At 48.6% G+C, this 15,782-nt stretch overlaps 1 protein-coding gene across 5 annotated transcripts in view; it reads right to left on the bottom strand.

Annotated features, from left to right (window-relative positions):
- The window catches only part of ALPK3 (alpha kinase 3), a 33,844-nt gene extending 22,124 nt beyond the window's left edge, over positions 1–11,720 (bottom strand). For 2 of the 5 annotated variants that reach the window (XM_064668670.1, XM_064668671.1), the window contains exons 1-2: positions 11,528–11,720; positions 1,758–1,796 (exon numbers count right to left, since the gene is read on the bottom strand). In XM_064668670.1, the coding sequence (XP_064524740.1) occupies positions 1,758–1,796; positions 11,528–11,670 (182 nt within the window). In that variant the 5' untranslated portion in view covers positions 11,671–11,720. Of the gene's footprint in view, positions 1–1,757; positions 1,797–1,862; positions 2,972–11,527 lie in introns of those variants that run through there. The other 3 variants (XM_064668672.1, XM_064668673.1, XM_064668674.1) reach the window with 3 other exon arrangements.
- Between the last annotated feature and the right edge of the window lie 4,062 nt (positions 11,721–15,782).

Raw genomic sequence — 15,782 nt, 5'->3', positions numbered from 1 at the left:
CAGTGTCATGATTTTCACTCTGACTTCCTGCTAGAATGGGTTTGTAAGAGACACAGGGAGATGAATCCCTGAGTAACAAACCACTGGAATGCAGCTGGAGTCTCACCCAGCTCCCAGGCACCTTGTGCTGGGTAAGGGACAGGGGAAGCTCAGGCTGTTGCAAACCTGACTCATCTACTGTACGAGGGTTATAAGTACTGTCTGTATCCAAACATACGAGTGGGATGGGGTAAAAAAACAGATTCCACTGCTCAGATTCTTTTCTGTGGAAACCAATGGTCCACAGGACACTGGTCCTGGTAAGCAACTCTTCACACAGTTGTGGGGCCAGGAAAGGGCTGTGGGAGTCAAAAGCTGTTTCAAACCAGAGAAACCTTCCCGAAGTCCAACCCCAAGAGAAAAAAATGCCCAAATGCCCATTTCCACAGAGCAAGGCAGACAATCCAATACCAAGGCAGTTACTGGTAGGGTTTTGATTCTCCCTTCAAAATACAGATCCCCAGTCCCATACCAGTAAATGCCTTTTAGATCCACATAAAGGAACTTCCCAAGCATCAATGAACATTTCATACCCCAGCAGGAGAGCAACTGGGTCAGCATCTTAAAAATCAAGTGATGCACACACACACAGTGACACTCGGGACCCAGTTTAATCCCAGCACCACGCCACCAGCACCAGCAGGCAGCACCAGGAATAAGTCTGGTCCACTCAGTGCAAATCCCACAACCAAGTGAAATACAGCAAAGGCTACTGAATGGTTTAGGAAAGCAGCGTGGCCAGGAGCTGGGGGCTCCACAGGCTCAGCAGATGAATCAGAGACTTGCCCAATGACACTTGGCAGGAAGCCTGGAAGGTCTATTGAGTCTTTCAAAGAAACCATTGTGTTGGCCACAGGGGTTTTGGATGCTGGGCACTGTGGGGCTCTCAGCTGACTCATTCCAGCTGCAAAGAGGCTTGTCCAATTCAAATTGCTTTCTAAACGAGTAATTCAGAGTATTCAAGGAATTCGACACAAAGCACCAGCCGCTTTTCCTCTGGGCCTTCCTGGAGCTGCATCCTTGGGGCAGAAAAAGCCCTGGAGACTAGGAAGGAACCCTAGCAATTCAGTAGCCTTTTCACATTAAAGAGGGATTTCCATACAAAAGCCTGCTGGAGAAGGAGGTTCGAGAAGTGTATTCCTCTTCATCATGATTTTCTTTTTCTGACTTTTTGGTTAGCAATCCCACAGCTACAGGGGTGTTCAGGAGAGGCCTTTCCCTCCACAGTCATTCCTCTACCTGCCGTTGCAGCACATCAGCAATGCAAGTGCATTTCCAAATGTGTTCTTTTGCCAAAGGCAAAGTACAGCTGTACAAGTGCATTTTGGGGCAGAGTCCAAGTGAATGAGGATACAACACTGGCGGGGGGTGGGGGAAGAAAATCTCTTTCCTAAAAGTCTCAGGGCAGGCATATCCAATTTTTAATGTCTCTGTATGGAAGTCTCACTTTAATATCAAGAAGTAGCTGAACACCCAACCTTTGGCTAAAAAAGAGGAATATTTCTTGCACCTTAATACAGAAATTACAATGAACATTCATTTTTCTGTCTGCAGTTCAAGAAAGTATTAGGGATCCAGTCATGCAGAATGAGGCTGTTAGATCACTTCAGGTCTCTCGACTGATTAATTAATTAGTACCAAAGCACTACAGGTTAGTCATGTGCAGGCAGATTCAGAAAAGTGTTTGGTCAGAACAGTTTAATGCAACGCAGTTTTACCTTCCTAAACTGGAGGGACAGAATCTGCTGCTTGATAAGCTAAGCAAAAAACAGCATAAAAACCATTAGAGAGAGAAGCATGGAAAGGAGCTGAAATAAACAAACCGTTACAGAGACGTATTAATGATGAGTCGTTTTGCAGAGGTCAGAGTTCCTATTTAAAGAAGGTACAGCTGCCTTAGGCTGCCTGCCAGGACGAGCAAGCCACATTGTGAATTGAAATCAAAGGCTGTAAAAATGAAATGGTCGTTAACCGCAGAGAACCAGTGTCAGGACATTTATACAAGTAGGTTTCTGAGAAGCAGCACCTTGAGCCTTCCATGCACCAGCGTTGTGCTCAAAGCAGGCAGCTCCTCCCGGGGAGGTGTCCAATTAAACAGCAGGAGGGAGTCTGGACTCGGATCCCCCCCTTCTCTGATGGCAAGCAGGTGGCCTGAGCTGGGTGCCCTCTGTGCTTCCAAGGACAGCTCCTGGGAGAAGCTGATAGCTCCCTAGTCACTACACATGGCTTTCCAGCCTGCCAACCAAATCACTAAGGTCTGGCAAAACATTAAAATAAAATAACAGAAGGAGATTTTACAAGAATCTACACGTTTTGCTGTCTTTGCAGGAGCATGTTGTAACATTAACCGATTCAGGGAACAAAATCAAACATCCGAGTCCTGCACAAAGGACACCCGGATGATCTACTTACCAGTGGTCACCAGCTCTCTCGAGGGAGTGTCTTCAAGGACTCATGTCCTAGCCAAAAGGCCACACTGCCAGATTGTGACAGTGTGACAACCTCTGTGCATTGACATGCAGCAGTCAGAAGCAGTTCCTCAGGCCCTGAGCTCACCCACATGGCAATCAAAAGTCTAAAACTAACCAGGGACTGACTAGTCAACAGCAAGTAAGCTCAGGGATTTAATTGCACTGAGATACATAGTTGTGCCTATGCAACAGCCTCACCATGTAGCCTCAGAAATGACTGCAGCGCAGATATCCCCTCTGGGATGTAGGATACCAGACTCCCACATCCATCCATGCAGACAGATCAAACCTTCTCAGCTTCTGCTCTGAAGACCAGTGAACCACCAAACTTCAGTGCTCTATGAAGGTGCTAGAGAAGACAGCAGGAAGAACCACCTGAAGGTCCACCTGAAGGTGCACCTCTTCAGGTCTCCTACCCAAATGTGCGAGTCCCAGTCACGTGGAAGTCAGCAGGACTCCAAGTCTTGCCCTAAAAATGACGACAGAGAGACTCTGAAAAGTGCTTCTGCCAGCTGTATGTTCCACCGGTGGAGGCAGAACCTTTACATGAGTAGAAGAAAAAAAGTAGTTCAGCTCTGAGGCCTGACGCTTTACACAAATCATTGGACATTTACACCAGGGAAAAAAACCCTGAAGGGCTCACTGACTCTTCTCCTTCAGGAGAGCAAAGACAGCAGAAGTTTTAGACAGCTGCTCGGGAGCAGCTTTAACCCAACAAACATGGGTAGCAGTGGCTTCACCCTCTCCACCCCCAGCCACACAATCCTGATCTCTTCCCAGTGCCAACTGTTGTTCATGAAGCCAGAGGATGCCAGAGATTGGGCATTATCCAGCTGGGAAAATCAAACATTAACCATAACAGGCTGATCATCACGATCATCACACACAATCCATCTTTTGTGTGCTGTGCTGGCCCATGGGAGAAGTCAGACAGAAGAACTTTGTCTGTCCAGCTGAGCTCCACCACCTGTGACATCCCTGTGAGCTCCATGTCCTTTCTGGCACTGCCAGGCACACCTTTGCATTACCTGCTTTACTGATCACCACTTCACCTTGTCCTCATCACTCACAGACACTCTCAGAGCTCAAACTGCACCTTTTGCTGCTCTCACCCTGTCCTGACCTCCCAGGGATCCAGCTTCCTCCTCCCCATGCTCCTCCCAAGCACTACCACTGCAGGTGATCCCATGGACAGATTCATCCCTGTGCTCTGGGATGGCCCCAGGCAGCTCTGTCTGGCTGGAAACACAACTCATGGGCTTAAACTGTCTCAACCACCAACTTCTCAACTGTAAATGAACCCCAAATCATTTTGCTTACCACTGCAAGGGAAAAATATCCTCTTGCCCTCCAGGAATACTAAGGACCTGGGCATCCCTTGAGGGAAGATCCCAAAATCCTTGCTGGAAAATGCTAGGGTAGGCAGAAGTGTGGTTTTAATCATCATTTCTTGCATAAGACAAATGGGGATGTGTCTTGGCTTAGATGTAAAGAAAAGAGGAGTCAGAAGGAAGGGTGTCAGTGCCATGAACCCCTTGTGCTCATGCATGTGATCAAACACTGAGCATTGACAGTGCTTTTTTTTTTAATCCCCAGTGTTAAGGCAACACAGGCTTTATTCACTTCACATCCTCAGACAACGCTGAACGCTGGACTGAGGGTCTCTTGAGGAGCTTTGATATTATCAGAAGAAAAAGGCCATGATGTATTAACTGAAGTTTAACCTCAATATGCTAAATTTGCTTTTCAGACTAGAGTTTTAAACCCCGAGAGAGGAAGATCAAACTGTGGATGCTGCAGCCAGCACAGCCCTGCCTGCAGGCAGCTGGTGCTTCACTTCAATTACGTTCCAGCATATCCATGTAGAGCTGCAACAGCACAACTACATCAGACTCTGAACCCAATCTACTCACCTGGAAACCCCAGTGTGCCTGGTCTGATCCTTGCTGGGACTGGGCTGTTTGTGCCCTGGGCTCCCCAGGGACTTATTAGCACAAACAGCACAGGGCTCTGCTAATGAAATGCAGCATCAGCAGTGGATTTGTCTCCCTCGAGCAAGCTCAGGGCCATTACAGTTACTGGATGAATGTAAACGCTTATGTTATCCTGAGGAACACATCTAAAGTGGTGAATCAGTCTCAAGTATAAGGCTTCTTTCTACTGGAGAAGTGGAGTTCAAAGAGGTCTGCTCTAGGCATGTCCAGCATCAGTGGGAGGAGGCCAGCTCGGGCACACCTCACATCCATGAAATGAAGTTCAGCTTTTTATAAGCTAGTTCTGAAAATACAGGTTTGTTTATTAACAGCTGGACACAGAATTATACTCCTCTAGCACATACCTTCTACCAGTCTCAGTTCTTCTTTAAATTCTGTTGTATCAGAGGCTTTCAAATTCCTTCGGCCATTTATCATACTCTTAAATGTTTTAGCCCTTCAACTACCCATAATATCCTTTGGAAGTGAAGACAGCCTTCCCCGTTTTTAGGCACTTGCCAAATTTCAGTTTTGCACGGGCAGGAGGCAGAACTGTCAACACCACTCACTTTTTTTAACCACTCAAGTTGATGGCCTGGGCTGGTACATCACCCCACTGGCACTGAAAAGTTAACTGCTTGAAAAACATAGACGTTCAACCTGACACCTTTTCTAACCCTCTCATGCAATCACTCCATGAAATTGCCCTCTTTCAGTATTTCTTCTCCCCGAGATAAAGAAATCTTTCTCCTTCCAGCTCATTCCTCACACAGAAGTCAACAAGAGCTCAGGAGACCCTGAAATAGGCTTAACAGTGGCTCCATCCTCATATGGACAAGCACCTGGACTCGAGCTGCTTGAACTGCAGCAGTCATCAATATTTTTTCTGTGCTTCTCCACAGCATGAAAATTGAGCCACACAAGCTGCCCAGTGCAGGAAGGAAACAGCTAAATGAGTCCATGACAGCAAAGCAGAGAGCTCTGAGTTATGTTTTGAGGGAAGAAGCATTGTACTAAAGTTCCTCGGGAAGCCCACAGGGAGCAGGGCAGCCTGTCCATCCCGGGAGCCGGACAGAGGGACAGCCCTGGCAATCCCCTTGCTGACTCTCTGACCCGTGACATTATTTGGCGTGTTTTGCACATGTAGACTTCCAAGTATAAGGTTTCTTATGAACTTGTCTCCCTCCAAGGTTAATACTACTTGAAACAAATACAAGCCACTCCGAATACTGCCTCAGCTGTCGGCAGCAAACCCTTTTCAACATTTAAAATCCAATAATGAGGCTTTCATGTACATATGGTTATGCTTAGGCCGCTTTTCTGCCATGTGTCCTGCTCCTTATCAAGCACTCCATGCACACACAGAAGGAGTGTGCTGGTGTTCATATACCATGGCAGCAGCTATCAGCAGTCCCTGATAAAGCAGCTGTGAGGGCTGTGTTGCTGTACAAGACACATTGTTATTTCAGATTGGAAAATGGATGTATTGAGTCGTTGCTTGTCAAGGTCACAGACCGAATCGATGTCAGAACTGCAGAAATATGGCATTTTTTTATGCAGGTAATTTACTTTGTGCTGAGATGAACATAGACTTGTGTGTAACAATTGAGAGTTAGATTTCATTAACAGAGAAGGTGGAGAACAATAAATTAATTTACACGTTCCTGTATCAGCCTCTGTAATGCTCTGAAGATGGCTCAGATCTGTGTATTTTAACTCTGAATTATTGCTGTTTCTATGGTCCAAATTAAACTTAGAAAGACACAGAGGAATAAGAAATGGCAAAAGAAAGTAAAGCAAATATTGGACAATGAGATGCCCAGGAAAGTTGACATCCTCCTGGTAGCTCACTGTGCATAGAAAAGAAGAAAAGTGAAAGTAAAATTGCCTGTAACAGCTCTTACTCCTTCCTCTTCCTTGGACCGGGTGATGCTGTGAAGTGTGAGACTGAGTCACTATAAGATAACAACCTCATTCACCCGAGACTCTCCTCCCCTCGTTGAAACAGAGCGAGGGTAGAGAAGGTTTTAATTTCTGCTGGGAACTGCATCTGCTGTGGCATGGGAAATGCCTTGTTTGGAGAGGACCACACACTCCCCTACACTCAGTGAGATGGGATCTTTGACCTGGGAAACATCTCCATTTATGAGGTTTCCAGAGAAGACCAAAGTTCTCACATGTGATATGCTCTGTACTTTAACAGTGACCCTGAAGGGCACTGCTTGTCCAGCCCGAGTTCCTCCAGCCTTGGTTATCACCTACACACTCATCTCTGCTTGGCTTTCTAGGGGATATATGGACAGGAGACTTTGGAAAGGGGGCTGAAAAATCCCCCTTTGGGACTGTTTGGGATTGTTATTCAGTGTCGTTATTCACTGCCAAGGAGCCCCACTCAAACCAGACACCACTATGCAAGTAATTACACCAATGGGAAACAGATGCCTCTGTCCTACAGATCACAGGGTTTGAAGCTGAATCATTGGCACCTTTACTTTTGCCTTTCCAGTGGGTACTGGCTGTCCCTCCTTTCAGAGTTTGGGACACCTCCATCCCACAAATCAAACTGACTGAATGCTTTCAGGTGCCTCAGCTGGCACCTTACCCGGGAGTTACACCACTCCTTGCCAAAGCAAGGTCACACAGGATGATACAGGTGCCCAGCTGCTGAAGAGGGAACTCCTCTGAACTAAACATGCTTTTCAGGAAACAAGTGCTCCTGAGTTTCCAGCACACTTTATTATAGCAACAATATCGAATGAAGGAGAAAGATCTATGTGCAAAGCAAGAGGGACAAGATTGGGAATGGTTTCCAGCCAGAAGAGCCAGGTGGCAAGGCTGTCTCCTGAGCTCAACTGCCACCCCAAACAGAGACAGTCATCCAAGAAAAGATCAGAGGCAATGTCACTACACTCTATAAATATCTGTGTATGATGCAGCTATGACAGTAGAAAGATACATAAGCAAGGAGGCAATGCTCTAACTAGACCAAGGAGCAGACACCTGCACGAGGCCAGAGGTGCACAGAGGCCAGCAGAGGAGTTCACCTGGGACTCAGGTGAAGATTTTATATAAAATTGCATCTCTCTGCACAAGACACTCTGCAGCCTCACTAGTTCTTACAAAAAGGACACCTAAAGAAATGTCTTGGAGCTGTGGCCTATGAATGCAGCTAAGGCAGACCATGTAAAGGACTGACAGCTCCTCCTCCCATTTCGTGAAATAATTATAGTCAAGTGCTTTGAGATATAAGAGGGTTTAAAAAAAAACCCAACACAAACAAAACAGCTACCCCAAAATAAAAAAGTCCTGTCAACAGCCAGGGCAGAAGGCAAATCACCAATCTGCTCCTCATATTGTCCAATATCAGGTATGTTAAAAGACCAGCAAAGGAAAGCCAGTGATCTCTTGACACTGAATTGTCTGCTCACAGGAAAAATCCTTCCTAAATACCAGTTCCTGAGGGCACACAGCATAAACACCCTGAACACTCTGTCTAATAAAAGGATTTATATTCTCTCTACAGTCATTTTCAACACCTCTATTCTTTTGGCCCCTGTAGCACCACCTCTGGCATATTCTACAAGCTAAAAAACAGAAAAAGCATGTTCTGGTTTTCAAATTCATATCCTTCAATTTACACAACATCCCTTTCCTCCTGTAGGATTAGGGAGACCAAGTAAGATCATCCAAACTGCCCTCTACATATAATCCCAGAATTGTTTGGGTTGGAAGGGAACTTAAAGCTCATCTTATTCCACCCCCTGCTGTGGGCAGGGACACCTTCCACTAGACCAGGTTGCTCCAAGCCCCATCCAACCTGGCCTTGAACACTTCAGGGATGGGGCAGCCACAGCTTCTCTGGGAAACCTGTGCCAGAGCCTCACCACCCTCACAGCCAAGAATTTCATCCTAATATCCCATCTAACCCTGCCCTGTGTCAGTGGGAAGCCATACCCCCTTGGCCTGTCACTTAGACTTTGTAAACAGTCTCTCGCTATCTTTCCTGCAGGCTCCCTTCAGGTACTGGGAGGCCACAACTAGGTTACCCTGAAGCTTCTCTTCTCTGGCTGAACAATCCCAGTTTTCTCAGCCTTTCCTCAGACCAGAGGGGCTCCATCCCTCTCATCATTCTGTGGCCTCCTCTGGACTCACTCCAAAGAGTCCTTCCTTTTTGGAAGTCCTTCCTATCCTGAGACCCCAGAGCTGACTGAAGAATGTGTCCACGAGTCACCCCAGAAGCAGGGATTCCCAACTTCAATTTCTTTTCCTAAAGATGCCTGCATGTACCTCTACCATGTCACTACACTTTCTACTGCTTTAAGAATGGGTGAAAAGAGCAGGCAAATATTTTTATTAAATACACTTTATAAATACATATAAAGACAGCAACAGAGAAGCCTGAAAGAGACCCGCACTTTCTTTAGACCAGAATATCCATTTTTGTTTTCTAACCACCACAGCAGCCTCCCACCACAATTCTGTGTCTGCATCACTTGTCCCATGCCTTTGTTAGCTCCAAACCCAAATCTGTTCTGTGTCAAAGAGAACTGCTCAATGTTATCTGCCATTCAGCATGTTGCTCATCTTGCTTTTCAAGTTCTCCCAGGCAAGCTCTCCAGATGCTCCTGGATTTAATTAAACTCATAATTGCTTTCTGAAAGTCTCCTTGCTGCACCATTCCACTCACTTGCTTTCCATAATTGTTATGATCCATTATTTAATTACAGGACAAAAAGACCCACTTAATTCAACCCCTTACCCTACATATTAGACAACAACAACACAGTTTCCACACATCCTGGCTCAAGCCTTCACCACTTGTAGGGTTCCACAGGGAACAAGACTTTTATATGACTCTACCCTAACTCATCAGGGAAACTGGAAGTTGCCATGACAGGGAAAGGTTAGTTTTGCTATTTGGCAAATATTTATTCACCACTTCTTACAACAGAAGGGGCAGACAGTGGAGTTAACAGGCAAAACAAAATTGCCTTGCCACAGGCTTTGACAACCACAAACATAAACGGATTGGAAAAAGGATTGGCCAATTTGTGGAAATTGAATGTGCTGCAGATTTGAGTGTGGCAGCACAGAGTCCCTTTGCCAGGATTAGGCTCCCATGGATGGGAATTGGGGTGCAGCCCTGGCAGCACCAGTCTGACAAGTTCAAGGAGTTCAGGGCTCAGAGCATTGCAGAAATGGGCTGGATTTACCACACATCAGCCACAGAGTCGATCCAGTCAGAAGACATCAGGTGCACTGCCCAGGAGACCAAAATCACTCCATGCCTTCCTTAGCAGATGTACGGAAAACTTCAGGGGATTTGGGGAACACTGGAGGTATTGCTTGCAGGATGGATGAACCCTCCTTTACGGTTAAACTGATTAAAGCTGCAATTCCAACATAGTCAGGGGGAATATGCTCAAGTCAAGCTATAGGCAATCCAAACACCTTGAGATCTTCTTTATTAAATCCTCTCTCTGCCTGTAATCCACAGATTGGAGTCACTGGGCTCAGAGATTTTCCTGAGACTGCAGGTTGTGGACCCTGTATTGGCATTTGTTGGTGCTGAAGATGCCACTGTGTGCAGCCAGACCACAATTAGCTTGCACCCCACGATGCCAGCACAAAGGAACTCAATTTAGGCAGCTCCACTTTGGTGTTACCCAGTTTTAACACCTGACTTCCAAGCAGCCCTTTTTTATGTCTTTTGGTCCTGTGTTTATTTTTATGAATGTCTCACTCTTTGAGGCATCAATGTCTGACGTGCTGGAAATGGATTATTTATAAACCATCAGCAGGGAAGAGGCACACTCGTTTGGAGACTGAACAGTGTTCCCAGTGCATTCAAAGCAATTTTGAGGCTTTTTTTGAACACCTCACACAATCACCGACACCTTTGGCTCCACTGGCACATCGCCCTGTAGTTTTGTGTGAGCTACCCTCAGTCAGGCTCAGCTGACAGCATGTTTCTCATACCTTCTCCCCAGGGAACAAAGCCTTATTTCTACCCCAGACCCTCTGCCTGAGGCCATTCCTGACCCAGGAATGCTGTTCTCATTGCTGTTGGCCCCTATCTACATTGTAGAAATGCCTTTTTGGCAATAAGATAAGGCACTAGTGTGGCCCCTCGCTCTGTGTCTGGTATTGAGCAGCTTCACTACAATGAAGGCAGGAAGGTCAGTGCTGTTCCCTGAATTTAACTGGAGAGACAGACACTCATGTTTGTCGGGATTTCACAGGGAAGCCATCGACCAAGAACACATCAGGGTCTGCAGCTTCCTCACAAACAGAAGTGGAGGGGCAATACTGATCAATTTCTGGTGACCAGTGACAGGACCTGAGGAAACGGCTGGAGCTGTGTCTGCGGAGGTTTAGGTCAGATATTAGGAAAAGGTTCTTCCCCCAGAGGGTGACTGAGCACTGAACAGGCTCCCCAGGGCACTCACTGGTCATGGCCCCACAGCTGACAGAGGTCAAGGAGTGTTTGGGCAACGCTCCCAGGCACAGGATGGGATTGTTGGGGTGTCTGTGCAGGGCCAGGAGCTGGACTTGATCCTTGCAGGTCCCTTCCAGCCCAAGATATTGCACAATTCTATGATTCCAGGACTCCACACACCCACCCAGTTACATGTGATGCGCGACACCAACACCCCCTGCCCCAGCAACAACCAGCTCTTTCCAGGGGGCAAGAGGGACCGGCCCGGGGCCCACCAGTCCCTCTGGAGAGCCCAAGCCATCACTTGGCTTTTCCCCCTTGGGAATGGTCCGTGGGGAGAATCCCCACAGGGCATGATGAGGCCCAGGTGGCCACACCACTTCCAGCTCGGTTTGGGGCCGGGCGTTGCCTTTCGGCCTGGGAGGTGTCCAGCCTGCCCTGCTGCCCCTCCGGGCAGCCCGGACCGCCTCCCCCGCGCCTCCGGCCCCCGCCCGCCCTCGGCGCGTCTCCCGCAGGCGCCGTCCCCGGTGTCACTCGCACCCACGGCAGCGGCCAGAGCGGGGACACCCCCGAGCAGCCCGTTCCCCCGGGCCGGCCGCTCTCACCTGTTCTGGGGCCGGATGCCCAGCAGGTAACTCCGCCGGTCCGGCCGCGAGGCCCAGGCCGCGCTCTCGGCCTCCTCGGCGCCATCGGCGTGGCCCGATCCCTGCCCGTAGAGCCCGGCGAGGGCCCGGCGGGTCGAGCCCATGGCGGCGGCCGGACTGAGGCTGCCCCTGCCCGCGGCTGCCCGCCCTGTCAGTCACCGCTGGCATTTATAGCGACCCTGCACATGCCGCTGTCAGTCGGGGTGTTGGGGACGTGACGCAGCGGCCACGGCCCGGCCTCTCTGGGCTGGCTGCCCGGCCTCTCCTTCTCCCCATGGCTGCGAGCTCCACTTCATCTTTTGGGGAAGGTCTACATTTTTTTTATTTTTTTTTTTTTTAATAATAACCTCCACCTCAATGAGGGGAATTTCTCACACTTCAAATGTCCCTTCTCTCTGGTGACCAGTGACAGGACCCGAGGAAATGGCTGGAGCTGTGTCAGGGGAGCATTAGGTTGGATCTCAGGAAAAGGTTCTTCCCCCAGAGGGTGGTCAGGCACTGAACAGGCTCTCCAGGGCAGTGATCACAGCCCCACAGCTTCCAGAGATCAAGGAGCATTTGGACAATGCTTCCAGGCACAGGGTGGGATTGTTGGGGTGTCCTGTGCAGGGCCAGGAGCTGGACTTGAGCCCTGCGTGTCCCTTCCAGCTCAGGATATTCCATGGTTCTATGATCTCTCAGGATCAGCTACAACCTCCACTGATTTCTTGTAGGCACAAGGCTCCCACCCTCACTGGTGGCACCACTCAGCAGGCACGTCCTCACACTGGGGTCTTATGCCTTGGCAGTCTGCTCTTTATCCCAGAATGCTCAGGAGACGGTCTGTGATGGTATTTATAGTCTCCATGGAAAAGACAGCACAAAACAGGGCTATAAAAGGTGGATACGTGTCACAAACTATTACCAGCAGTGATTTAATACCAAATGAAAACATAATGAGTAGTAAAATTGGATTTATTCTTTTTCTGCCTTCCTCTTGCCTGTCAAACTGCTGCATCATGCGCCGCAAGCACATCACTGGTGGCATCGCATCCCTCCAGCCCTGGAATGATGGATAGAGCAGATTCACTGTGGATCACTGCCTGCCCACAGCTGCACAGCAGTGACTGCTGCAGGAGCAGGGAGATGATGGCAAATTGCTCCAAGACTGTGAAAGAGAACAGGATTTGAGCTGATCCTCCTGGGGCAGGAGAGGCAGCAGATGCAACAACAATTGGGGGCATGTGATGGATCACCTGGAGCAGGACACTCCTGATTCCTTTTCCCCAGCTAACACTGTGATTTGGAGGGTGACTTTGAATAGGCACTGGCAGAAGGGTGGTCACGGACACAGACAGTGTGTGCATCACCCATACAGGTGATCACAGGGTGCACTATGGTGGCAGGTGATCACATTATTAGGCATGTAAATGGCTGAATACCAGAGAAGATACTTAATCTTGGCAAAGGGAAAGGAGATGGACCTTCTAAGACATTTGGATGTGGTCCTAAGAAACATAAGGAAAGGTGGTCCCAGAGGGCTGACTGAAGACCTTGTCTTCTCCAGGCAGTGAAATAGCAGATGAAATTGCATAAAACAAACATAACATGATCCATTGGGGAAACCACAATAGTCATTTTAGATAGGCAGCAGTGGGCTCTGTGTTGGCTAATGCCACTTAGGAATAATCCATCTCTAACAGAGTACAGTAGACCCCAAAAAACCCCCAAACCTAAACCACAGAGAAGGTCAGCAAGGATGAGCCAAGGTCCAGCCTGGCTGCTGCATGAAGAATAACTACATAGACTGCAACTCTTCAGCCTGGGAGAATGAACTGAGGTGCCATGACTGAGGCATACACAGCTGTAAGGGACAAGGAGAACAAGACCAGGGGCATCGAGTGAAATTAGCAGGAGGTAAAGTCAGTAAAAGGGAGATGCTTCCTCCCTCCTCTTGGCATTAAGCTGCTCCCACACACAGCTGTGGCTGCTCAGTAGGGGTTAATAAAATCCACAGGACAAATGTGTCCTGCGCTGCTAAAATCTCCTGAGGTTTATGCAGGATGAAGACACTACCTTTGGCTCAAGAAGCGTTTGAGCGACATAAGAATATTCGGTGTGCATGCCCTGATCTCACACCCTTCACTGCGCCCTGGCTGCTGCCCAAATGTGGGAGGGAGGATGCTGGGCTGGGAGGATGCAATGTAGCATTCTCCTGCTCCCATCCCTTTCTCTGGAAGGAGGAGGAGGACTTTCAGGTCCCACAGCTTCAGGAAGCCTGAATTCAAGCCCCAGCATATGAATTAGACATTATTTCACCATGAGCCCAATCTCTTGGCATGTTGATCTGATAGAACAAAGCCCAGCCAACCTGAGAAGGGTGTCCAGAACAGGTAGGTCTCTGCTTTGGGCCTGGAACTATGTCTGGTTGCAGAGTCCCAAATACAGGAAAGCCACTAATTTACTGGAATGAGTCCAGTGAAGGCCACCAAAAAGATTGAGGGAGTTCAGGCACCTGACATAGGAGGAGAGGGGGAGAGAAGCTGGGTTTCAGGCTTCAGGGGAGAGCTAAACAGAGACCTCCTCGTTTCCTTCACTACCTCACAGGAAGGTACAGACTCAGAGATGCAGAGTGATGGACTGAGAGGCCAAAATGCAAGTGGCAAGGAGGACGGTTCCAATTAGATCTTAGGAAAATTAGTTGGCCTGTGACAGAGATCAAACAGTACCACAGGGTCCCAGAGAAATGGGCAATCTCCATCCTGTGAGACAGTGGAGGGGACAAGGTGCTGAGCAGATGATTGACGTCCTTCTTGGAGTGAGGGGGCTATACCAGAGACCCACAGGGGTCCCTTCCCCCCCTGGTTACAACGTGGTTCAGTGCCTCACCCCAGCAGTGGAGGGAAACCTGGATGGTGAGCGTAGGTTTAGCTCAGATGTGACGAGACAAAGCCTGCTGTGGTGTTTGATCCTCCCCCCAGACGCACGGGGGTTGTATTCTTTTCTGCCCTTTCAGGCTCTGAATGCTTCTTGTGCCTATCCCTGCTGGGACAGTTTCCTCTCACATCTGCTCTCCCGTCATTCTGCTCACAGAGAGTGACAGTGCCCTCTGCTCCCGTCTCACTTTGGAAACATGTTTAGCTGCTGAAGCCTAAGCCAGCCAGCCACAAGGATTCAGTCCTTGTTAGCAAAGCTTTCCTCCTCTGCCTGCAAATCCAGCACTGACTCACAGCACGTCGCAGATGTTTTCTCACTCCTCTCGCACAATTTATCCTTCCCTTTCCCACCCTGCGCCCATAAGTTCCTCCCTTTCTAAAATCACAGGCTTCTTCCTGCACTCTGACAACAAGCTCTCACCCCTAGTTCTTCCCCAGATATTCATACAGACCGTGCCAGGGCAGGGCTCTGATAGAGGACAAATATGACAGACTTTTTGAGCAGGTATTTGGAGAAGGATTCTCTCTCTGAAGCCTGGAGAAACAGTCTACAGGGAATGCAGCAACCTCCAGCTGTTTGAAGAGATGCTGCATCAACCAGAATTGTCATCTTTAGCTCTAGGAAAGTGCTGGGGTTAATTTAATGATCATTTTTATTAGCTGCCTGTGCTGCATGGATAATAACTCTGCAGCACAGGCGTGGCACGGAGCTGCTGGCACATATTCAACCAGAACCTTCATTTGCAATCATTCATAGGTTTTAAACCTGCAGGTGTATATTTCCAAATGCCTGGCTGGACCCCTAAGAAATCAGGAAAAAGGAGGGTCCGTGTGATCTCAGACAGCTGGGGAGATGAGCATCACCTTTTCTGTATCCATGAAAGGAAAAGACCAGTCCTGGTTGGAGCAGGGGTTACTCAGGATCACATTGGATGGACAGGGTGTAGCAGGTTTTCTTGCTTTTGCAGCATAACTGTCCCATCCTGCACAGAGGAAAGGACGTGGAGAGAGAAAATCCTTCCTGCATTTACCAGTTGTGTTGGGTTGGCTTTTTCCCACCACCTTCTTCCCCATCTGTTCTAAGAGAAAAGCAGCAGGGAGAGGGACATCCTTCAGCCTTGCTTAGTCCCTCGGACCCTTGCATGGCCCAGCCCTGCCCTGTGTGATCCATAACCACTCTCAGCCACAACTGCTTCTCTCTGCCATCCTGATGATCTGTTTGTGCCCTTCCATGCTGCCACTTAGGAGAGACATCCCTGATGGCCTCGCTTTTCCTTGGTCAGCCCATAAGCACTGCTACA

Source organism: Pseudopipra pipra, chromosome 12, assembly GCF_036250125.1.
Source record: "Pseudopipra pipra isolate bDixPip1 chromosome 12, bDixPip1.hap1, whole genome shotgun sequence".
Lineage (NCBI taxonomy): Eukaryota > Metazoa > Chordata > Aves > Passeriformes > Pipridae > Pseudopipra > Pseudopipra pipra.
Note: the sequence above shows the minus strand (reverse complement) of the source record. Positions and strands in the feature narration are given on the sequence as shown.